Below are 24,425 nucleotides of genomic sequence, written 5' to 3'. Positions count from 1 at the left end.
TCACCGGCCCCTATAATTGTGTTCTACTGCGATCGGAGGATAGTTATGGAGACAAAAAACGGTAGTAAAATCGATATGTTCTCTTTTCAAAAAACCAAGAACGTAACAATAAATTGTAATTTAATTTAATTTTCATCAAGATGTATTATATCTTGTGATCAAATGAAAGCGGAGACCAAAACATATCATATTCTATTATCAAAGGATGCTGGAACGCGATGTTGGCTGGTACGAGGCGGTGGCCAGCAACGAACATGGTCAAGCGCGCCAGCGAATCCGTCTGGAGCTGGCTGAGTATCCTCGCTTCATCACACGCCCCCAGGAGACAGTGGTTCTGCAGCGCAGGACTGCCAGGATAGAGGCACGCGTCACCGGTGTGCCATACCCTGAGATCAAGTGGTACAAGGATTGGCAGCCCATCGCACCCAGTGCTAGGATCAAGGTACCGCTTTTCTCTAGGCTCCATAAGACTTGTATCTCTTATTTAGTGAACTGTATGAGTTATTACAATAAACTCTCGTGTATTATCAAGCAAAACCTGTTCCCAGGATTTAGTCAAACTGTCAAGTGACAGCAACCCCCACTAAAATTAAAGGCATTGGTCAAAGATATCCTAAGCCGCCACTATATTTAGGGAAAAGTCGCCTCACAACCTTGAAGAGGTCGTTGGTCCACATAGTGGCGAGCTATCCACTAACCGCTATTAAAAAATAACATAAATCGACAACAGATGCAGTTCATCGAACCTGACACCGTTATCCTGGTGATCCATGACGCGATCCTCAAGGACGAGGGTCTGTACTCCGTGTCTGCGCGCAATGTGGCCGGTTCCGTGAGCTCATCAGCCATGCTTCACGTGGAAGAGAGTGAACACGAATACTCTACTAGGTAAAATATTTCGATTTTTTGAACTGTAGACGGTGAACTGAAATCTTCAGGATGGATACAAGATATCCTGCCTTTGGGGAGATGTACAGGATTATGTGGGATTCCTATCCACTAAAACCCTCTTTGTGGTCGTCTTCGGTACCTTTAGAGAGGCCGCCGGACCTCCTACGTAACTCGCAGCTGACCCTCAGTACTGTGCCAAGACATATCCCGGAAGGAAGCTATTCCTCCCCCGGCATCTTCACTGTACTCGGATAAGCGTTGAGTGGATGATGACGGCCCCCTCTTTTAACGTCCGTGAACCTGATGCCCTTTTAGTCGCCTCTTGCTGCAAGCAGAAGATACCTTAGGTCTTTTCTAGTGAACCTGGTGTAAAGGGTTGAAGGTGTTTAGCCTACCTATTTATGGTATACATAACGAATCACTAAAAACGAAAATCATCAAAAAACTGTTGGTTTTACCATTTCCCTTGGATTTTTACTATATCTTTTCTCTAAAAACGGACTTGAAAAATCGTTGGAGCTGTTCTAACAATTTATGCTATCATCATCAACGTTGAAATGACACCGGTTGAAAGCATCCAGCAACCTTAATAAGTTTGTTCACCTGTTCAATTTGTGGGTGGACTTCCTTTGCAGCTTCACCAATCCTCGGTATACCCTCCAGAACTATAAAACGCGTACCACTTTCTCTTTACTAAATTTATGTATTTCTACCAAGGATCCGCGAGTATCCGCCACGTATCAAACCAAGCACGAAGCCCTTCGGTGATTTCTATGATCTGGGAGACGAGCTTGGTCGCGGTGTCCAGGGTGTCGTTTACCATGCCGCCGAGAGGCTGTCCGGTATGTTATACGTCGAATACACAACAGCTGAACTTCACACAGTACATTTCACTTTATACACAAACACTATCTGGAAGGACATTATCATCATTTCAGCGGCAATATGTCCACTGCTGGGCATAAGACTCCCTTATAGATTTCCATTTAGATCTGTAGAAAGCTATCTTAACAAAATCCGGTCTGTGATCTCGACTCCACTCAAAGACCGCATCGGCTATTATTTCTCTGAACTGTGTGGTGTGACCACTGCTAGTTGCTATTCCACTAGCTAGTTTTGAGGGCACTTCTAAATTTTTTATTTTCAAAATATTTAAACTACTAAACATGGGCCACACGTATAGATTTTCTACAGGACATCAGCGTCCAATATTTTTTGACGACTTTGTTACAGTCATATGTCCACCTAGTGGGTTTAAGTCCCACGCTATTCAAATATAACCTCTTTTGTAATAGATCCTCAAGATATTTGCTATAATTGTGGTCAAGCATAAGTTGAAATGAAATTAATATTGAAATATTTTGCACCGAATAAAAAAGTCTACGTTTGTTATTGCATTTTTGAAACAGAATTTATATGAAAGATTTTTTTATCGCACTAGCATTATGATGAACTATACGATGATGAAGTAATGATTAAATTCTTTTATTATCACCGCTAGCGAAATCAGATCAGCTTGTGTGGATTGACTTAAACGAGACAAGGATTCGTATCGAAATATAAATGTGTATTGCATTTATTTTATTCATTACTTATACTAATATAAGGAATAAAAAATAAGATATTATTATACCTTCTATAAGGCTTTATAAAGTGTCTTACGCATTCCTAGGTCAATGTATAAGGCTTTATAACTTGCTAGTTTACCAAGCGACGCGGTTACTTTATCACTTAGTTCCAAAAAAATTATTAAGCACAGGTTTTACCTAAAGGTAAATTAATCTATTTCAAAGTATGTTCAAGACAAATATGTTAAGAAATGAATTGTTCTAATTTTAAAGAAAAAAAAACATACAAACCCCACAGAGTTTTTTCTTAGTTCTTTGCAGAAGGTGGCATTTTACGAACTAATGTAAACTTAATTTTAAGCTGACGATTATAGATTATGTATTGACATAAAGGGACTTCCCCAAAACTTTGCAGGTCGTAACTACGCGGCGAAGATAATGCACGGGCATTCCGCTTTGAAGCCGTTCATGAAGAACGAGCTGGATATCCTGAACATGCTCAACGACCGCCACCTCGTCCGCCTGTACGACGCTTACGAGCACGAGCACACACTTGCGCTGGTGCTCGAACTTGCGGCCGGCGGCGAGCTTGTCCGCGACAGACTGCTAAGGTTAGCAACTTCATCGTTATAATCTAAGTTGTCAGAGTTTTATAGCTGGACACAGACCTCCATAGCTGGACACAGACCTCCATAGCTGGACACAGACCTCCATAGCTGGACACAGACCTCCATAGCTGGACACAGACCTCCATAGCTGGACACAGACCTCCATAGCTGGACACAGACCTCCATAGCTGGACACAGACCTCCATAGCTGGACACAGACCTCCATAACTGGACACAGACCTCCATAACTGGACACAAACCTCCATAGCTGGACACGGACCTCCATAGCTGGACACAGACCCTCATAGCTGGACACAGACCCCCATAGCTGGACACAGACCTCCATAGCTGGACATAGACCTCCTCCATAGATCTCCAAAAGAACCGATTGGAAAATACATGCAGCGACTTCGGATGACCGGAAGGTAGTCTGTCTACCTAAGAGACCACTATATAATATTTTATTTCTGTGCCAAAAGATTATCCAACAAGAATAACTGGATCGGTGGCAATTTAATAAATTAATGAGCAAGTAAAAACAGTGTCGTATTCAATTCGCGTGGCTCTTTCATAATATCTCCCTATGTTAGTTATTTTTTTAATTTCAAGCTTAAATATCTATAAGACTCCTCCTTCTTTCTTATTTTCATATTATATATGTACAAGCAACACTGATATATTTATGGAGAAATATTTCACTATTTCCTCTGTCAGGAATGAACTACCAGAACCAATTAGATGCGCTATATCGCTGTCTGCATTTAAAATGATGGTAAAAGAGCATATTCTACGATCTTCACCATCTTTAAGGCGTGTGCCCTAAGATTAAGAGATTGAGATTAAAATTATATATATAAACGTTTCTCGTACAGGAGTCAAGGCTACACGGAGAGCGATATCGCAGGCTACATGCGGCAACTCCTGCGAGGCCTTAAATATATGCACGACAACAGCATCGCGCATCTAGGACTCACGGTAAGTCTGACCATATGTACCAGGGGTGGTCAACCTTCTTGATAGTTCGAGCCATTGTTCGAAATTTGAATATTTATTGAAATTATATGACAAAAGTACAGATTGTTTATTGATGTTAGATATGGCATACGTATATGACAGCACTCCTAATTATACTCAAGATGCCGGTTAATTAATTACGATCGGTGTATGGATTTCGATAATTTTATGGTAGAATAATAATAATAGTTATTCACACTAGTGATTTGTTTCGATTTTCCAGGAACTGTCATAGGTGATATAAATTTAAATATTGAAATAATTCGAAAATAAATCGGATCCAAAAATAATCGTTCAAAGGCCAAATGTCGCTCGCGGGCCGCAGTTTGGCCACCCCTGATATATACCATACTCATTTAAGCTTCATATATATTTATCTGTTGTAAATGCTTCATGCCTAAATTACGTAAAGAATGCTAGTTTTTTTTATTAAAAAATATTTCCTTTGTTTATTATTTATCATATACAAGGTGATTCAATATAGGTATAAAATTAGATTAAATAATAAATAAGATCATGATAATATAGTAAAAAATATTGTTTACTATATGTCCCTGCAGATTTTGTGCTGCTAGATGTAATTGGTCTATCGCATACCAATAGAGTTTTAAATCGGTCATATATATATAATTAAATACATATATACTCGTATGTATATATACATACGAGTATATATGGATTTATACATATATATTTATACACATATGTGTGTGTACATAAATGGTGCAGTTTTAACTTAAAAATTAAAAATTGTTAACAAACTTTTAATTACTTTTACATTATTTTATTACTATTATACCGAACAACAATCACTTTAATTAATTACCACGCCTAAGTTTCGTTTTCGCAAAACAATTTTTTTGATTTAAATATCAAAATATATTCTTCCTCCATGCAGATTGGAGAACTTCTTCTTTCGCACGCGGGCAGTGACGAGCTGAAGTTATGCGACTTTGGACTGTCCCGTCGGGTGCTTCTGAACAAGTGGGCTTCCCTGGACTACGGCATGCCGGAGTTTGTGGCGCCGGAGGTAGCTAGAGGAGAGGGTGTGGCCTTCCCTGCTGACATGTGGAGTGTTGGCATCATCACCTACATACTCCTCAGCGGGCACTCACCCTTCCGAGGCGCTCATGACAGGGAGACACTCACCAGGTAAGTGCAGCTCTGCAGCAAGAAGGTCAAAAAGCTTCTAATCAAAAATACCTTCATTCGAGTTGGCATTTACGTGGTCACTATCGGCTCCAAATGGTGATCTGCTGAGAAGAACCGGCCAGAAACTCAACAGTCGCTCTTAAATGAAATTTAAAAATGTTTATATATCAATCAACCATATTAATTAATGACTAAAGTTCAATACATTTCGAATAACCAAAAATCTCTTGAATGCTATAATTAGATATATTCTTCCTAATCTTTTTTCTGGCATCTGACAAAGAAGTCCCAGCGGTATTATAATACACTGCCATTTAATGACTTGCAGAAAGCCTGTTATAATTTGAACCATTATTTATTGATATTTAACATTGCAATAAAATGCTCTGCTATTGTATTAAGAATGTAAAAGTGATCACAAAGTAATTCTATCCCCCCCCCCCTCCTCCTTCTAGACCCCTACTACTTAATGTTGTAGGCTTTTCCCAGATCGCGTTGGGAACCTCCGTAGGTTTTTTTTTATACTGGCTTTAACCAAATTGAAGTCTTCTAAAAAATTATCTCTGGACGTGGTCTAAATATAAATAAATAATATAACAAAGTGATAAAATTGTATTTTATGACAGAAAGGTCCAGGTCTGTCCGGATTCGGGCAGCGCGGGACCTATCTTGAAGATCTTGACCTAAAGGATTTAAAATAAAAACTTTTACAGAGTACAAGAAGGCAAGTGGGAGTATCACGACGAATCGTGGTGGTCTCGTCTGAGCTTGGAGTGTCGCGACTTCATCTCGCGGCTGCTGATCCTGGACTGGCGCGAGCGCATGGACGTCGACGCAGCGCTTGCTCACCCCTGGCTGACCCGCGCTGACCGGGTATACCGGGACGAGTATCTCATCACCACCGACCGTCTCAGGAACTACTACAATCTCTACAGGTAAAGCCAGGCAATCTTGCGCCACATACATACATCTGCTCTAATTCGGCTATATAGAATGCCCTTCTTCCTTCTTCTCCCTTCTTCTTATGTCTTATTAACAAGTGACTGCCCAAGTTGATGTCCCCTTGTGGGGGCCTTTAAGTGAAGTGCCTCTATCTAAGTGCTCTAAGCACCCCAAGATGAAGCTCTCCCGCGAGTCCATAAGTTTAAAACCGGAATCTGTTTGAACAGCAGTGAATTTCCGGTTCGCGTTTAGGTACTTTATCTTTAACTGCCACGTCACTTATATCGATGTGACACTAAAAGGTTCTCATAAGGCTACGTCACCCGTATTCGGGTGACAACAAGAGTTAACATTGCTGATCAACCAGGCGATCGCTTACAAATAATTTCCGCACATATTTAAACGTAAATTTGCTCAGTGCGACCTGACGAATATTTTATTGTGAACGCACGTGGCAGTCAATCTGTGAAAACCTATGAATGTATTCTTTTATGAGACTGTCTCTTGACTTGACTGAAAATTTCATACAAAATCCTAAAACTAACTTTATTTAGACGACCAATCACAGTCCATACTTTACAACCAATCACACGCGTCGTTTGTGTGAGAGAGACGAAAGATGTGTGCGACAGAGAAGGGTATATATATAATATAAATAGGAACGTTCCCATTTTTTTAGCGCGCAGCTCTCTATGCAGCCTACATACTTTATCTAATTGTAATTGTGTAGAGACAGAATTGAAATCACTCACAGAGTCTGTGATTGGCACTAATCGGTGTAACATAACTCCTGAAGATGCCCCGTGCAGGAGTAAATCACGTGTTGAGTAATTTGGTGGTGGCGGTTGTGTGATTCGCATTGTTTGCTGCATACGCATTTATCAGCGGGCTGGCGGGCGGTGTATTTCATTGCACGACTACCACTGCATGTGCGGAAGTGGCTAAATATTGGTCCTTTTCTTACTTACGATGGACTTCCGCGAGGTAACGCCTGATTCCATTAAATACTAGTTGAAAAACCAGAACCTCATAATTTTTTTGCTAATAAAATCTACATCGATACATAAAACAAAACTAATTATTAATTTATATCAAATCGCTATTTATTTTTATTTTGATATTCCCGAGACTGTTTGAATAAAATAACATCGTATATGAGAATAATTTGATATAAGGAAGATATTTACCCACTAAGCTGTGATAGTCCAGATGTGAAGGACTGTGAATTGCGATTGTAGGTCGCAGCTTCAATTCCCGAGTGTAACCTCACATAATTCGCATTTTACGTATTAATTATATAGGTCAAGTTTCCAGAAGATTTGCAGCAGTATCCTCTGCATACCATAATATTACATTCCGATCCTCCATCTCCACTCTTCTTCCTCTCAGCTGCCATCTATCGAATGATATGTATCGCAGAAGACAACGAAAATGGATTCGAAGTATATATACCATAGAAAGCATGATGTATATTTCTTTTATTCTGTGTGTAAATCTTTGATATTTACATAGGAACTTTGAATACTGCAGTAACGTTACGTGTAAGGGTATTTTAAAGTTTCAAATTTCCAGGGACTGGACAAGCAACGCGCAATGCAGGACCTGGTTCCGCAGGCGACCTCTATCGGGAGCTTTCGATCATCCATCGAAGATGGTCTACCCTCCAGGAGAGATTTACACTCCTGAAGGTATTGTAACATTAGTTTGATATTACTTCCGAAACATTTTCTTGTTGTAAGACGAAGGCGATGAACCAATATATGTTGCTGTTGATGAAGAATGTACCTGAGACGTGGTCATTCATGATATTCCTTGTAAGCAGGCTCAAGGTCACCAAGAAAGCAACTGAGAGGGCTAAGTGAGGAGATACGTAAAAGTACCAAGTTGACTGACGTATCTTGAAGAATTGCTTGTCTGAAGTTAAAAGGTTTTCGAGGGGAGATGACGAGCTGGTAAACTGCGTGGGTAGGCCACTAGGTGGACTAAAGAGATCCACGGAAGAGCGGCAGAAGGTCACGTATCTCGTAGAAATGCTCGAAGTGCCATCGTCCGAAGAGACCGAAATGTTCTTTAAACGTGACCATGGGTGCATGGCCAGGCACTCTACTGTTGACCGATGTCTTGCAGACAGCGCATGATCCGATTTTTGGAAGAGGCCTTTCCAAGGGCATTAAACGTCTATCGATAATATGATGATGATAATAATGATGATAAAAAAAGTGTTTAAAAATTGTAGAACAATCGATACGTATTTCTTATGTACTCGTATGAAAGTATGCGGGTCATTTAATATAAACTTCTCACTGGTTTTAGGTTCCCCAGAACGTGAACCCAGGGATCGTAACGCGCCTGATCTTACCATGCCACAATGGGAGCACCCCGACTGGGAGGTGTCTGCCACATCCGAAAGCCAGTGAGTATACATACAGGATGTTTGTCTATCGAAATAAACGCTTTAGTGGTGAATGTTTTTTTGCTCTCAAAAATAAATCGTTTCAGAAGTAATTAATAATGTATAGATAACATATAAACATTAATTATTATTTATTATCTGTCCCCCCAAACTTTGTATTCCATTCAAATGGGGAAAAAATTATTTAACACATAATAAAATTATCGCGATGTACAGGGTGATTTACACCATGTATATACACGTTTAAAACAAGAACGTATTATCCTAAATATTGTGTTGAAGAATAATTTGAAAGGGAATATAAAAAAAATTAAGTTTATTGAGTTTCGAAATAGAAAAATAAAAATTAAACTAAAAAGTAATGTAAATGTAAGAATAGAACAAAATAAAAAAAATGTAAAAATAAAGCAAAACAGACGAAAATGTAACTATAGCTTTACATTGGGTTTATATGAAATAAATAAATAAAATATAAATGAATTAGTTGTTATATAGGAAACCTTACTGCTGTTAGTCACTAGTCATACATTTGTATGTCATCTTCTCTATTCTTGACCGCAGCTATCAGAACGGGCCAGACACGTACCTGCTGCAGCTCCGTGACGTGCAGTTCCCAGTGCGCCTTCGAGAGTACATGAAGGTCGCCTGCGACCGTTCACCAGCGTACAACCTCAGCGTCCACGACGCATACGACCCACGGGTGAGATATACTAAAGCGACATATATACCACTTTACAAACTCTACTGCACACATACACATGCATACCGCTTTACAATGACGAACACATTCAAAGCTTGGTGAAAAAAAAAAGAAAAGGTGAACACTGTAAAGGAACAGCTATATCAGATACCGTCACATGAACACCCTGATTGTCTTGTCCACAGACACCCATCATCCGCGAACGTCGTCGCTTCACCGACATCATGGACGAGGAGATCGACGACGAGAGACGCGAGAGGATCAGCAAGTACGGCTCAGAAAGCTACACAATCCGCCGCCTGCGCCACGAACTCGGTACCAGACTCGACAGCTATGCGGAGGCCGAAGCCCTCATGGAGGCAAAGAAGGACGGCCAGCTGCCTTTCTTCAGGGAAAAACCACAAGTGCTTCCAATTAGGGAAGGCGAACCTGCACAACTCTCTTGCTACGCTGTTGGCGACCCCAAACCCATCATCCAGTGGTTCAAAAATGACATGGTCATCGCTGAAGGCCAACGCATCAAGATAGTCGAAGACGAAGACGGACGCTCCACCCTGAAGTTCGACCCATCGATGCACCACGATGTCGGATTCTACAAAGTCGTGGCGAGGAACAAAGTGGGACAGACAGTAGCAAGAACGAGGATCGTAGAAGCCACGAACCCCGACGCACCAGACAGCCCCACGGCCGCTGACTTATCTGACACGGAGGTCCTCCTCAGGTGGAAGCAGCCGAAGTACGACGGTAACTCACCTGTCGTTTGCTACAGCCTTCAATACAAGGAAGGTGATAGCGTCGACTGGAAAACAGTGGCAGAGAACATCGACCATGAGTTCTTCGTGGTTCGGGGGCTTCAGCCGGACACCAGCTACCAGTTCAGACTTTCTTCGAGGAACAGGATCGGCTGGAGCGACAAAGGCATCCCCACAAACCTGATAAAGACTAAAGAAGCAGGCGCAGCGAAGATAGAAGTCACGAAAGCGATGAGACATTTACAACAACTCACCGAATCTGGTCAAGAAATAATCATAGACGAAGAAAAACCTAAATTGAACTACGCAACAGAGAATGATCCAAAAGACTGGGACACCAGTGAGTCCTTCACCGAACGCTACAGTTTCATATCGGAACTGTGGCGAGGAAAGTTCTCGATCGTGGTGAAAGGAATCGACAAGACTAACGACAGCGTGGTGGTAGCGAAGATACTAGAGTGCCGTCCTGAAACAGAGATCCAGGTGCAAAGGGAGTTTGAATGCTTAAGAAGACTGAGACATGAAAGGATATCTAACCTTCTGGGAGCTTACCAGACACCTGGGTCTCCTGTAGCAGCTCTTGTACTGGAAAAGCTGCAAGGTGCTGATATCCTGACGTACCTCTCCAGTAGACACGATTACACAGAGCAGATGGTTGCGACTATCGTCATCCAGATTCTGGACGCGCTTCAATACCTCCACTGGCGAGGGTACTGCCATTTGGACCTGCAGCCAGATAACGTGGTGATGGCATCGGTGCGGGCAATTCAAGTCAAACTTATTGACTTCGGGTCCGCACACAGGGTGACCAAGCTAGGAACCAGCGTGCCGCAAGTTGGCGAATTGGAATACAAAGGTAAATGGAACTTTCTTATATTTAATTAATGTCATTAGCTCGGGGATTTCCCCTTAGGATTGGTGAACAATGAAATCGTGTGGAAACCGACATCTGATGAACATCAACTAATGGGAGTAGATAAATTGCGGCTAATGTTTCTTTCTTTGAAAAGCCAGCAGGGTAACTGCATATTCCACGGAGTCAGTTGTAAGGCAGTACGGTGTTCGATAGGTTTAGGCCTCCTTGCAATGCATAACATTCCCCCCCCCCCTTCAAAAATTAGCTGATGTTCTCTGTCGTCACACAAAATTCTTCATCAGGTTATGTAGTTCGTAGGTCACTAATTTACTAAATAACCCGTAGCTCCGGAGGTGATCAACGACGAGCCCGCGTTCCCGCAAAGCGACATCTGGTCGCTGGGCGTGCTCACCTACGTGATGCTGTCCGGCGTATCACCCTTCCGAGGCGCTGATGATGCCGAGACCAAGCAGAACATCTCCTACGTCCGATACCGATTTGAACACCTTTACAAAGAGATCACACAGGTACGTTGTTTATGGGTACTCTATCGTACATTAAATTAAACCATTGTGTAGAGTAAACCACATGAATGTTCCATATGGAACTGTTAATTTTCAGGAGGCGACAAGATTCCTGATGTTCGTGTTCAAGAAGGTACCTCTAAAACGGCCCTCCGCTGAGGAATGCTACGAACACCGCTGGCTTGCACAATCTGACTTCATACACAAGAAACGTGAACGTGCTGTCTTCCTGGGCAACAGGCTGAAGGTACCATACCCTCAATACGAGAGGTTTCCAGACTTTTCCAATCAATCTGATGTATTTAGATTATATATAACTATGGAAATTTCCATTGCAGACGAATTACAATTACGAATTAATACTGAACTTCCATTATGTCACGCCAACGTAAAACCTTTTTTGAGTCGCCCTTTCGAAGGGATGGAGGTCCACCTTCTGACTTCCTTCTACCTTCCTTCTGTAAATTATCACAAGAGACAGCAGTTTTGTATTATATGTATGACTCGTTATCGGAGAAGGAACACTTCATATACAGGATGATAGGTTGTAGGTATAAAAAAAGACTAAAAACTTCTGACAGTACAGAATCTACAGGGTGATAGTAAACAATAATTAATTTTAATATGTTATAATCATTACGTATTAATTTTTGAATAAAGTGTATCATATATACCAATTGACAGCGAAAATGTTATACATTCACCTCTTATGCTTTTACATGTATAATCAAGCACCCTGTATATGATGACTAAAAATTGGAATTATTTATGACATATAGGAATCCGTAAAATCCGTACTCTTTATCAAGGTTCGAGTCCAAGGAGAAGAATTATATTAAAGAATTTATATTCTCCAGGAGTTCTCCGATGAATATCATGAGAAGAAGGCCAAGGAAGCGTCGCAGGCGGATACAGTTGCAACTGCCTTCGGCCAAGTCGCTGCAAGACATCTCACACGCTCCAACAGCATCCAAGAAGAATTGCTTACCAACTTCTCCAGTCATTGACCACCGCTGGGACTCATAAACCAAAATCCATCATTAATTTAAAAATTTCGTAATACCGTCTACAGTTTCATTATCTATGGTCGTTATTTATGGTTCGAAAGAATACGGTTTGTTCTATATTCAAATTTCATTATATTTATATTCGAGTAAATTAAATCATCATTGTTACATGTCGTTAGGTTATATTACGTCTAAATCACCCCAAAAACGACAGGGCGTGTTTAGTTTTAATTATATTTATACAATATTTTATTATTTATTTACGAATATACACCGATTGGTAAAACGCTTCAGTATTAATGAAGTCATTAAATGGCATTGATTTGCTGATTTGTTGTTTTATTTTTTTAATTCCTTCGTCACTGAAATTTTCATATTAATGAAACTTCATATCATATATATATATATAGATAAATATTGCACGTCGACCTGTGGAAAGAGACAATCGGCTAATTTCGACTTCATTGAGCACTATCTCTGTCCCACACTACCTATGTGACGTTTTGTTGTCGAATTTAACCCAACTCCGTCACCAGGCTACTACTGCCTTTTCTTTCTATATTACTTTTATTTATTATTCCAGAAACTATTGGTTCTTATTCAGAACAGAGTTTTTTCCTCTTTCATAACGCGGGATTTCCCTTCTTATATCTCGGTACAATGAAATTTAGTTTAAAATATGAAATTTACTATGTCATTTAGATTTCTATAGTTTGTTATCAATTTTGTGTACAAACTACATTGTGCCAGTATTTTTTCTTAAATTAAATACATTTATTAGCACATACGCAATTAAACGAATTCGTATGAGGTTTTTATACTCGTATAGCGCGGTTTCCTAAAACACGCAACTAATATAGCATATTATAGGGAAGATTATTGTGTACATGTCTGTATACATATACGTACATAACTTTCGAAAATATAAAAAACTTCCATACTGAACAAAATGTAAAAATAAAAAAAATTAGAATTTAATTTTAATAGGTCATAATAATTTAATTCAATTTTCAAATTCCAAAGACATTAGGTTTTTTAATGAAAAAAATAATTTACTTTTTCATGATTTTTTTCTCCAAAAAAAAAGTGTCAATGTAAACAAATCCTAATGTCAATAGAACAAAGTTTTTATATAAGATCTTTATAGTAAACAACCCAAAAATTGCTTTAAATTGAAATCAATTAAAACTAATCACAACTTTTTTTGTCACAAAAAATACATTTAACTGACTTTTCTTGTTCGAGCATATAGTTAACGCATATTGGTACACATAGTGATATATATATTGTTGGAGTATTTTCCTCTACACTCTCGTGAATTGGTTATTTAGAAGTACATTTATCTAAAGCCTTTACTTATTATGGAAAGCACTTGTGTCTAAGAAGAGACAATTAAACTACATCCAATAATTTCACAACGTACTGTAGCCGGCGATCAATATTGCACATCGAGCTTCAGAAAGAGATAATCGGTTAATTTCGGCTTCGTAGAGCACTATCTCTGACCCACACAACCTGTGAAGTCTTGTCAGTCGTTGTATTTCGAACGACAGAGATAACGCTCTACGAAGACGAAATTAGCTAATTGTCTCTTTCCAAAGGTCGATGTGCAATATTTATCGCCGGATACTGTAATAAAAAAATCAAAACTTCTAAAAAAGAACGATCATAGATGGCGTTGATAGTTATATATTGCAAACCCTTTACTACTAGCGCCATCTATTTCAACTTATATGTAACGGATTATTTAATCTGTGGTTATTAGTGCGTTGTATTACTTAGCATATAAACTGTAATCTAGATATTCTGTAGATTTTATGTATTAACTAAATCAATTACAAAACTTCATATATTATGTATGATTTGGACGAATAGCAGGCGTGGGTTTGATGGTATGGTATAGGTATAACTATAGTTATTATTTCAAGCCAATGTGTTACATGTGTGTCCCATAAATCAACGTCAAATCAAATTTGGATCAACAGATAATAAATACCCCCAGAAAATATTTAATAAAACATGTCACGTTTTTTGCCCAACACAACGAGTTAAAGATGTAATTTTTTTTTTATTACATAGTCTGAAATATAATAGTGTATAATAAATTCTTGTATGAAATTTACAAAAATTTAACAAAAATATTGAACAGCAAAGATTTGTACAGTATTTGTATAGTTACAGAAAAAACATCAGACTGCATAAATTTAGTCCTTTTTAAGGCAATAAATTTAAATACACGCGACACGATTTTATATTACTATTTGTTTATGAAATTTTAAAATTAACATTTTCCGGAGCTTTAAAATTGACGTTAATATATGGAACAACCTTTAAAAACTTTTTAGCAAGAACACAATTATATATAGGTAAGTCCTAAAGTAATTTTGCAGAATACAGACACAATTCAATTCTTCTTTGAGGTACTAATTTTTTTTATTTATTTAAGATATATGTCCATCTTTTGTTTTTCTTCTAGAATGTACTTATAAAGCATAGAAAAATTTGTCAAGGAACCTAATAGAAGAATCTGTGGTACAAAGTGCATAGAACTAATTATCAAACCAAAAAAATTTCAATACATTCAACCTAATAAAGACAAAGAGAAGTATCTCCTCAACGATATATTATTTTCTCGCATATCTTTAAGTAAGAAAAGTTAGTTATTATACTACTGTGGTCAAAAAAGGTTAAATTGTCATTTAAAACTATTGGGCATTAGGAAGGCAGGTAAATTATTTTTCCTAATTTAGTAGGATTGTCTATAACATTTGCCAAGCATCTGCCAAAAGTTGGAATGCCATTTGAATCAGCCTGAACCATCTTGAAGGATGTTTTATGTCTCAAACGCATCAAGTTTCGATGGCATACTGCAATGATTCTTTGCATTTTTCCCAAAAACTTAACTGATACCATTCCGCAACCACTGTATTCACCTTATTTGACTCAAACATACTCAAAAAGCTATAAGAGGACACTATTTTGACATGATTGAGGAGATAAAAGTCAAATCAAAGGTCTTAAAGGCTTTACCAGAAAAAAAGATAATTCAGGCTGTTTTAAGTACTCGAAGAATCATTGGCAAAATTATTTCACAGGGCGGAGATTACTTTGAAGGGGATGACATTGATTTGTAATTATTAAATAAAGAATTTACATTTTTTTAAAAATTTACTTTACTCTTTGATCACAGTAATATATTAAAAAAATTCTGAAAAATGTTTTTTTTTATAAATATTGCAAATAATTATCAAAAGCACAAAGCATCTGCCATGAATTTATATTTTTTTAAAGTAATGACATTTGGCTGAAGCTTTAAACAATAAATTCCATATCTTTTATAGACAAGTGTACTCGTTATAAGAAAAAAAAATATTCTAATGCATGCACTTTCACAAAACATTTGTCATAATATAAACATTTTAGATTGCTATATAAGTGTTTTTCTTGAAAATTGAGGCATTTCATTTGCCCCAATTGGTAACCAATGCTTTAAACTATTATTAATATTAATCGTTCAAGATATTAATGAGAAAAGTATATACATGTTTATTTTAAAACGCTACATATCTTTAATATGGTTTAATTATAAAAAAACACGTCAGCAACTTTAACAGAGATTACACTTTTATAGGAGATACAACGGGAAGGTTCACCTGACATCATTGTCCAAGGAGTATTAAAAACAAATATCATTGCGGGAGTTGTGACTTGACATTGCTAAGAACTTGTGAGATGCAGTCTCTGGTGGCACTATTCTCATCTTTTACCCTTTGATACGGCAATGTACTCCTGGACTTTGATTTGAAATTCACTCTTGTTCTGTTTATACATCTCTGCTGCTTCAATGTTCAGTGGATCTTCAAAATTTAGGAGGTCCTGGAAGCAAATTCATTCCTTGTTAAAATGTATACTTATGTAGGTAGTTATAAACAACCTAAGTAAGAGAAAACATTTATTTCTTAGACTCTCTCTTTGATGAATAAACCGTCTGTAAGACTTCGTAAACATATAATATCCCCTCTAAGAAAAGCAACTGAAGAACATGAGTAACATTAGATGGTGATAGAGGCAATTCTAAATTAGGCTCCGTAGAAATTGCTGCTTACCAGAGTACTTACTTAGACTCAGAGTCCCTAAATCGACTCATGATAAGTTAAACAAAAGATATAATGTTTTTTTTTGAAAAATAAGCCCCAAAACTACAAAATTTGATTATGTACCTCAAGAAAATATATGACTACACAACTGTAAATTCATCAAGATGGCGAACAAATTAAAGCAGTCCAGAAGGCCGGTAGAGGATTGCCCTACAGATGCGCTTCAAAGAACTTTTTTTAAAGAGCTTATTTTACAACTTTTTTAATTTAACATGTTATAATTCAGAGGCATTACATTATGTTATGTGGATATCATTTATTATGAGCAACATTTTTATTATGGCAATACTGAACAGACATTATAAATGTATGTTGCCAATATAACTACAATGGTCAATAACTTTTGACAGTACAAAGTCAAAGGTCAACTAGTTATCAATAAAAGTGACATATTAATGTCATCACTGTAATATTTTTATTTATTTATACTGATAAGGTTAATATCAATTTCAAAAACAGTATTAAGAAACCAAAATGAAATACTTGATTTGGTTTCGCTGTTTCATCTTTGTATACTTACAGTGTGTATACTTACAGTAAAAAGTGAGTTGAGACCCCAAACAACATCTTTTAATCTCCGCGTGGGTGCCCACCCATGCTCATCTATTGATGTCTGCCTCAGCAGGGAGAGACAAATGTCACCATCTACATTAATGTTTGGATGCCATAACCTTGTCAGACATTTTACTTTTGGAGGCTGAAACATTTATACAATGTATCAATATAATTTATTTACAATTATATGTCTAAATGCATATATTCATTATCAACATAATTTCTGTCATTTGCAAAATTTATATATATATATATTTTAGAAAGTGCAAGACCTGTCATCATAGTGATCTTTTAGGAAGGTATATGTCTTGCTCTAGGCAACTATTGGCAGATTTGATAATGATTAGTTCATCCTTTTCATAAATAAAATATTTTAAATTAAGTATAGAATAGTGATTTATTAATGTTTTATAACTATCACTACATGGTTGGTCTTTGTACACATGTTGATTATATGATCACAGCTAAAAACTTTAAAAAGAGACATTGAAAAAAACAGATGTATCCTTAAGATTGAAATTCAAAAAGATATATCACATCTTACAATCTGTATTGATCCCATATGTTGGATTACGGCCTATGTTTTCGCTCACAGTAGGAGGCTTTTATCCGAAAAGAGAGAATGTGACAAGATTGACAAAAAATATTTCAAACACACCCTTTGGATATAAATATATCGATTTCATAGATTTTGCTACTTTTAAAAATGTCATTAATAACACTATATTTACCGCCATATTGTAGTCGTCGGTAACAAAAACACTAAATTTAAATTTTCCACCCAACCAGTAGCCCTCATCAGGGGTCACAGTGAGAATGAATTCGTTTAACACATTAGGGTCCTCAAAGTCCACTGAACAGGTGGTTGGTAGGTTTTCATTCATTTCTTGCACTTCCTTCACCAAAAGTTTATCTCTTACTGATATTCTCTTAGGTGCATCCACAGTAACACCATTCGTTGGAGTATCTGTATTTTCTTTTTTAAATTTCCTATTAAGCGTAATCATTTTGACTGAATTGATTATTTTATTATAATAGTAATTCATTTACGTCTCGTATCAACACATTAGTTTCTATGTACGCAAACGATTTAAGTAATTTTAAGAAACTATCCTCCCAGATCCTTCCATGGGTGCAGTTTCTTTCGATTTGTCAAATGTCAAACCAAACAATAATGAACCTTGCCATTACTTGTCATAACATTTCCTAAAAATATGTTTGAATTAATTATAAACGCTTGATAAATTAATCAACTTTTAGCTAAATATGACTATTTAGTATTTACATTAAGTACGTTTCATATTAATATTTTCACTTCTACCTTTCCACACTATGGTTGTCTGCAAGATATTGCCTGGTGATAAGACCGCCCATTGTACTTTTTGGTTCATTATTACAAAACTATATATATATATATTTATATATATATATATATATATATATATATATATATATATATATTTACAGTAGAGACTATTGAATTAAATTAAATCTCCTTTTTACTGATGTATGGACACTGTTTGCCTTAGAGAGGTATTAAATATAAAATTATAAAATTTCGGCAAATTAGGGGTAATCAAGCGTTTTACAATATTTTCCCTCAGAAATCTCGACTTTGAAATATCTATCAAAGGATTGGCGCTTATGCACAGGAACACAAGAACTCCCTAGCGTGGATCTTAGGTTAGACAGTCGCTCAATACGCGTCTCAAGACTCAAGGCTTCCTAAAAATCCAATCTTTATTTGATCACTAGTTATATTCCAGATAAATTTACTAAAATTTTAAAAAACATTGTTCCATAGAACTGGTAGGAAAAACTACAGCCCTATATTTTATAAAAACCATCGATCGAGAGGAGTTATAACAGTAAAGTTAAAAACATGTCTCAATCGCAAAACGACGCATCCTCGGAGGAATAATTTTGACTTGATTGCAACCAAAATTTATACATTTGGTAAGAGTTTTCTTAATGTTTGGGTAGGAAGGTACAGGCGTCACATTACTATTGATTAGATGACTTTATGCAATACAAGACCAGAACTAAGAAATAAATATTGTGTATTTATATGCAACGTCATTACTACAAGTAAATGTAATTATTTAAAATGAATTTAGGTCTGATAATTTAAACTAATTCGCATTAATACTATAAAACTTAATTTAAAACCGTCATGATATATCCAAGTTAGATATAAGTTAATCAAATAAATATTGTTTTGTCAATTGTTTTTGGTTTCCAAACGTATACTGATATATGTCAAAAATACTATGACATCATATGACCAAGACAGTTTCAGCTGGGAGAAGACAACAAGGAATAACAAAGTGATAAATCAATTGTTCAAACTACAAATATATTTTTGAATAGTTGTTATTTAGCATTCAAGGATGGCAGAGATATCCTGGCCTTGGCAGTATAATTTTCCTCCTTTTTTTACGTAAGTAAACTTGATTTATTGCCACACTAAATTTTTTATTTTCTAAAAATGAGTGTCCGTCTTTCTCCGTGGAAATATATCAACGAGGGAAATGTCCACATCGTGTTACAAATAATGGACAGTACTTGTGTACTTCGTATGATTAAAGAGGACAATTGTAAAGTACTAAAACCGGCTGTTTATGAATCGGTTAAATTCGTCAACTCAGTTATGATTCCTTTAATTTTTTTCGATAAAAGATATCAAGAAGAAGTCGTTGAAATTTCACAAAATGATATAGATGAAATGACTGAAAAGTTATCTAAATTTCGGCCGAAAAATAGAATTTTTAAATCGATTTTAAGTTCGACAGCCATCAAGGCACCTAATCTGACAATAATTTCTCCAAATACCGACAATTATTGCATAGAAATCAAACCGAAGGAAGGATACCTTGCAAAAGGCCTTAAAATGAGCTCTAAATGCTATTATTGCTTAAAACAATTTTTAAAATTTAAAGACAAACAAATTAGTTGCCCTAGTAACTATTGCCCTTTAGACCTCTTTTCTGGTGACAAGAGCAGAATGAAATATGCCTTGCAAAGCTTGATAGAGAATCCTCAGAATAATTTCAGAATATTCAAGAATGGAGTCCTTATTTATGACGAAAATGAAAATTTACACAAAAAAACCATAAATAGTATATTAAGTCAAATGGAGATATTTAGTAATTTAAATTTGTTTTTAGACTTCATTATAGATATTTTGCTTAGCGATTGTAAGTCCGATATAAATGTTATAGAAACTAGTAAAACATCTATGAGATATAAAAACAAAGAATGTATAGATAGTGACAGTCAGAAAAACAATTCTTTTTTAAATAATCTCTTGTTCTTACAAAAGCTATCGGAAAAATTTGATTATCATACAGATTATAATAACAAAGATGTCAATTATGTGGAGTCAATTCTAAAAGAAATTGAAACAAAAAATCTTAATCTATGTAACAAACATCATAGAGATATTTTTTTCACCTGGGATCCCTTTTACCTAGCTCTTATATCAGCCATTGTCAAGGATTGTTCAATCATGATAAGCTTCACTAAAACTCCTGTCCGACAACATCCTAAAGTTTCTCTTTGCGGGAATGAAATTTCATATCAACTTAGCATCACCGATTTGGAACCGAAGATGTCTAAAGTCTTACAAAAGAGAAGAGATATGGAGAAAAAGTTACTTGAATTGTATGCAAAGATAATTGCATCAGAATGATATTAGTAAGTATATGTTATATGAAACTTGACAGTAATACTGTATATTATATGTTTTTTAAACAACTTATTCTCTCTTTTTTATACTTCATATTGCATTGTTTTTAATTTTCATATAGAATGAAATAATTTCTTGCATCTTAATGATATTTACAAAGTCCCCTCCTTAGATATATGAGCTGAGAGATTGTGAAGATAAGAAAGGGACTAATATATAACTACTTCCACTATGCAGCAGTAGTCATGCAATGAAGTGCACCGCCTGCCAGCCCACTGATAAATATGCATGCGGCAAACAATGCCAGTAACACAACTATCACCGTTATTTCACTCAACACATTTTTTCACCTCTCCACATGTTACACCGACCAGTACCTAACATTGGTTGGTGTAACATTACTCCTGAGGATGCCCCATGCATATTTATCAGTGGGCTGATAGACAGCACTTCATTGCATGACTACTGCGGCATAGCGGAAGTAGCTATATATTAGTCACATTCTTACTTAGGATAGACTTCCGCAAAGTAATCCCTGAATCTATTAGAGATTGTGAAAAGATAGGTTTAGCTTTTTCCTACCTTCCCTTTCTTATCAGTCACATTTCTTGGGAGTGACTAGCATTTGGGCAAACGCTATAGTTATAATAATTATGTGTAAACTATATGTAATAATCATTTTGAGTTTCTTGTTTTACAAAAAGTGCTGTTCTATGATAATATAAGGGGAAAAAAATTATAGTCAACATTATTGTAGTGTGCACAAAATACAATAACTAATCTAAATTATGTGAATTTGATTTATTTTTTTGCTTTATGGTCATTCTCTTGATTTTAGCATAGTGTTCATTTATAAGGCCACTTTATACACCAAGAGTATCTAATAGCTAAGATTAAATGGCTTGTCCTGTAGTAGCCAAGGGTATATTCTTATATGCCCTTGGCTACTACAGGACAAGGCTAGTAACATCTGTTGGTTGTGTATTTATTTCATAGGGTACCTCCATTGTAGGAATATTTTATTGTCATAAAGTACGAAACATAAGGGCAGCATGAATTGAATCAAAATTTAAAATATCTTTATCATTGTTTCAGAATCCAACCACACGAAGAGACCAGGGCAAAACAATTAGAAGCCTGGCAACAGCTTATAATAGATTATCTTAAAATAACTAAACAATCTACAATAGATGTAAGAGAATCACAGAATAGTCCACTATTTAATAATGCTGCCATAAATAGAAAATTATCACAGGAGTCATTGTTGACGATTTTGGAAGATATGGCCAAAACTGGAAGAGCTATGCCTATAGATAAGAGTAAAAATGTTTGGGAGGTGTACTGGCACTCCTTGGATGAATGGGGCAATATGTTATACAACTGGGCTAGTAGTAATGGATTAAATAATACTGTTTGTACATTATATGAATTAAGGGAAGGCGATGCAACGGTCGGTGAAGGTATGTACTAAAATTAACTCAACTTATAACATTATCATCAACATAGATATAGTACCCTGGCATTTAATTTGGTTCGTTACAAAATAAAGAATACTATTTGGTTTTGTAAAGCATTGCCTTGGACAATTTGATGGCACTGTGCAATAGAAAAAATATTCCACAAAAATATCATACTCTTCTAATTGATGTGTCAAAATAAATACAGACTATATAAACAATGTATTATACAAAGATAATTACAGCTATATCTGCCCTGTAGATTACTTATAATGTTCAAGGTTGCTGCTAATCCTCAGAGCTATGTTGGTTGTGTAAATAATATTACGAGATCTAATAATATCAAGGTTGGCTAATAAGCTGGAAAGAATTTTTTTTATTTATAATGTAGTAAACATATGAAGGTTTTATTTCTTATAAATTATGTCTTCCCTTATAAACTCACTGGCACATCTCTAGTGTGATGGTGAACATTTGGCACAAACATTATTTTTTATTTGGGCTATCATCATTGGTTTATAAAGGGTAAAGGCAGCTGTTGAGGTATGCACTCAAAAAAAATCCAGAGGCATTTATCTGAGAAAAAAATTCTTTACAACCGCTAAAAACTTATTTTAGGTTTATGTTTTTCCACCATCTTGTTACAACTAGGTCCTACAGGCTTCAATTAAGCAGTTGTTTAAAGAAATAGTTATTTAAAATAGACATTTGCACACCTTATTAGTTATATACACCCTGTATAAAATATGATCTACACTCAAATATAGATTTCGTATGCAAAATAATATTCAAATAAAATAAATTGAGATTCATTTGCTTTCATACAATACTCTGTTTCTTTGGTGACATTGCAAAAAGACCATATTTATAAGGAGAAGTCTATAGCTGTTAGCAATGTAGCAGGTAAAAGGAATAGAAGACGATGAACTACTTGATGAGGAAGTGATGAAGAAGAAAATAAATGTATGTGTTTAATTTCAGAGTTCCATGGTCTAGATATGAATGTTCTAGTTAAAGCTTTGAAAGCTCTGGAGGTGAAAGGGAAATGTGAGCTAATGGAATTTGATGACAGTCAAGGCGTGAAGTTCTTCTGATTGCCGCTGCAGCCTTTAGAATATTGTATTATAAGTACATTTTATTTTGGATATTAAAAATGTTGAATGCATTTTGTTAAGTTGTAACTACTTTCTAATGTTGAAATATATTGCTTGATATTTTTTAAATGGTTATTTTTATACCTTGTCCTTTTACACTATATGAAATGTTATATACATGGTGATTGATTATTGTTGTAAAAGCTTTAAAGGGTTGACTGTATAGCTTATTTATATGATAATACACCTTATTCAAAAATCAAGTGTATCAGAAATAATGACAATGATAATATAGTAAAATTTTTTTATTATCTGTCGCATACCAAAAGCAGATTAATTGATGTATCATTTAAGAGTGATCACTTCATTTATTTAAATGTAAACATTTTATACAGTGTATGTATAATGGCGAACTTAATGCTGAAGACATGGGCGGTGCAGAGATATTAAATGCAGTCAATAAATTATGACTGACAAAGAAAAAAGAGAAAATAATAACAGAGGTAAGAAATATGTCATATAACAATTGTAATGACTACTTTTAAATGTAATGATATAATATAAAAAGTTAATTTCGTGATAAATACTAATCGCACACATGTTAAACGACAAATTTTTATTAACAGCGCGCGAATTTCGTAACGAACTGTCAAATGTGCATAGTATCACAGACAATATATTTTGTAATAGTATTTAAGTAATTTTATCTTTTTTTTTCCATAAGAACCTTCTTCGAGATATTAAGGAGCGTTTTATAAAAAGGTGAAAGAAATCATTATACTCAAATCAAAAGAGAGAGATTGGAATGTTTAAAATTAATTATAAATAATATCACATGACAGATTTTTATATTGATACTATGGCGTATATCTTACTTTAAGCTGATTTTCTAATTATGTAATAAGTAAGATTCTTATACGATTTTTTTTAAACTCCAGTCCAAAATGTCAAAAAAGGTTTCAGTTTCAGCCCGCAGATGCCCCAGTATACAGGCTTTCCTCAAAGATATCTATAGGACAATTTAGCATATTCGCCACGCTTGGTAGG

The 24,425-nt window shown here is 35.8% G+C and overlaps 4 protein-coding genes across 4 annotated transcripts in view; 3 read left to right on the top strand and 1 right to left on the bottom strand.

Moving 5' to 3' along the window:
• Window positions 1-12,757, top strand: part of Obsc (Obscurin) — a 169,254-nt gene extending 156,497 nt beyond the window's left edge. Inside the window, exons 48-61 of the mRNA XM_068770296.1 lie at window positions 205-442; window positions 731-888; window positions 1,609-1,733; window positions 2,875-3,070; window positions 3,940-4,042; window positions 4,980-5,233; window positions 5,947-6,168; window positions 7,748-7,863; window positions 8,489-8,588; window positions 9,150-9,288; window positions 9,474-10,896; window positions 11,242-11,423; window positions 11,518-11,667; window positions 12,278-12,757. Of these exons, the coding sequence (XP_068626397.1) occupies window positions 205-442; window positions 731-888; window positions 1,609-1,733; window positions 2,875-3,070; window positions 3,940-4,042; window positions 4,980-5,233; window positions 5,947-6,168; window positions 7,748-7,863; window positions 8,489-8,588; window positions 9,150-9,288; window positions 9,474-10,896; window positions 11,242-11,423; window positions 11,518-11,667; window positions 12,278-12,427 (3,556 nt within the window). The 3' untranslated portion in view covers window positions 12,428-12,757. The remainder of the gene's footprint in view (window positions 1-204; window positions 443-730; window positions 889-1,608; window positions 1,734-2,874; window positions 3,071-3,939; window positions 4,043-4,979; window positions 5,234-5,946; window positions 6,169-7,747; window positions 7,864-8,488; window positions 8,589-9,149; window positions 9,289-9,473; window positions 10,897-11,241; window positions 11,424-11,517; window positions 11,668-12,277) is intronic.
• Window positions 12,758-15,927: 3,170 nt separating this feature from the next.
• Window positions 15,928-18,280, bottom strand: LOC137926971 (NEDD8-conjugating enzyme UBE2F-like). The gene is made up of 3 exons (XM_068770731.1): window positions 17,871-18,280; window positions 17,120-17,281; window positions 15,928-16,303 (listed from the first exon to the last, which is right to left on the bottom strand). Exons 1-3 carry the CDS (start codon window positions 18,183-18,185, stop codon window positions 16,184-16,186), a joined length of 597 nt encoding a protein of 198 aa, XP_068626832.1. The 5' UTR covers window positions 18,186-18,280; the 3' UTR covers window positions 15,928-16,183.
• A 1,144-nt stretch (window positions 18,281-19,424) lies between these two features.
• On the top strand, window positions 19,425-23,480 carry Vps25 (vacuolar protein sorting 25). The gene is made up of 3 exons (XM_068770612.1): window positions 19,425-19,579; window positions 21,923-22,287; window positions 23,266-23,480. Exons 1-3 carry the CDS (start codon window positions 19,530-19,532, stop codon window positions 23,376-23,378), a joined length of 528 nt encoding a protein of 175 aa, XP_068626713.1. The 5' UTR covers window positions 19,425-19,529; the 3' UTR covers window positions 23,379-23,480.
• On the top strand, window positions 19,590-20,830 carry Ipk1 (Inositol phosphate kinase 1). The gene has a single exon (XM_068770611.1). It carries the CDS (start codon window positions 19,628-19,630, stop codon window positions 20,828-20,830), a length of 1,203 nt encoding a protein of 400 aa, XP_068626712.1. The 5' UTR covers window positions 19,590-19,627.
• Window positions 23,481-24,425: the final 945 nt, after the last annotated feature.

This window comes from Battus philenor, unplaced genomic scaffold, assembly GCF_028537555.1.
Source record: "Battus philenor isolate CCGP_79_NKW_IND1 unplaced genomic scaffold, ilBatPhil1.0.hap1 SCAF_3, whole genome shotgun sequence".
Classification (NCBI taxonomy): domain Eukaryota; kingdom Metazoa; phylum Arthropoda; class Insecta; order Lepidoptera; family Papilionidae; genus Battus; species Battus philenor.
The sequence above is the reverse complement of the archived record's forward strand: the minus strand, read 5'-3'. Positions and strand labels throughout refer to the sequence as shown.

What these genes read in the sequence shown, in the direction of transcription:
- LOC137926971 (XM_068770731.1), bottom strand. Translation starts at nt 18,185, where the DNA reads ATGAATTACTATTATAATAAAATAATCAATTCAGTCAAAATGATTACG. An exon ending in CCGACGACTACAATATGGCG is followed by an intron (nt 17,282 to 17,870) that starts GTAAATATAGTG and finishes TAAATGTTTCAG; the next exon opens with CCTCCAAAAGTAAAATGTCT. An exon ending in GTCTCAACTCACTTTTTACT is followed by an intron (nt 16,304 to 17,119) that starts GTAAGTATACAC and finishes ATTTGCTTCCAG; the next exon opens with GACCTCCTAAATTTTGAAGA.
- Vps25 (XM_068770612.1), top strand. Translation starts at nt 19,530, where the DNA reads ATGGCAGAGATATCCTGGCCTTGGCAGTATAATTTTCCTCCTTTTTTT. An exon ending in AATTTTCCTCCTTTTTTTAC is followed by an intron (nt 19,580 to 21,922) that starts GTAAGTAAACTT and finishes TCATTGTTTCAG; the next exon opens with AATCCAACCACACGAAGAGA. An exon ending in CGATGCAACGGTCGGTGAAG is followed by an intron (nt 22,288 to 23,265) that starts GTATGTACTAAA and finishes GTTTAATTTCAG; the next exon opens with AGTTCCATGGTCTAGATATG.
- Ipk1 (XM_068770611.1), top strand. Translation starts at nt 19,628, where the DNA reads ATGAGTGTCCGTCTTTCTCCGTGGAAATATATCAACGAGGGAAATGTC.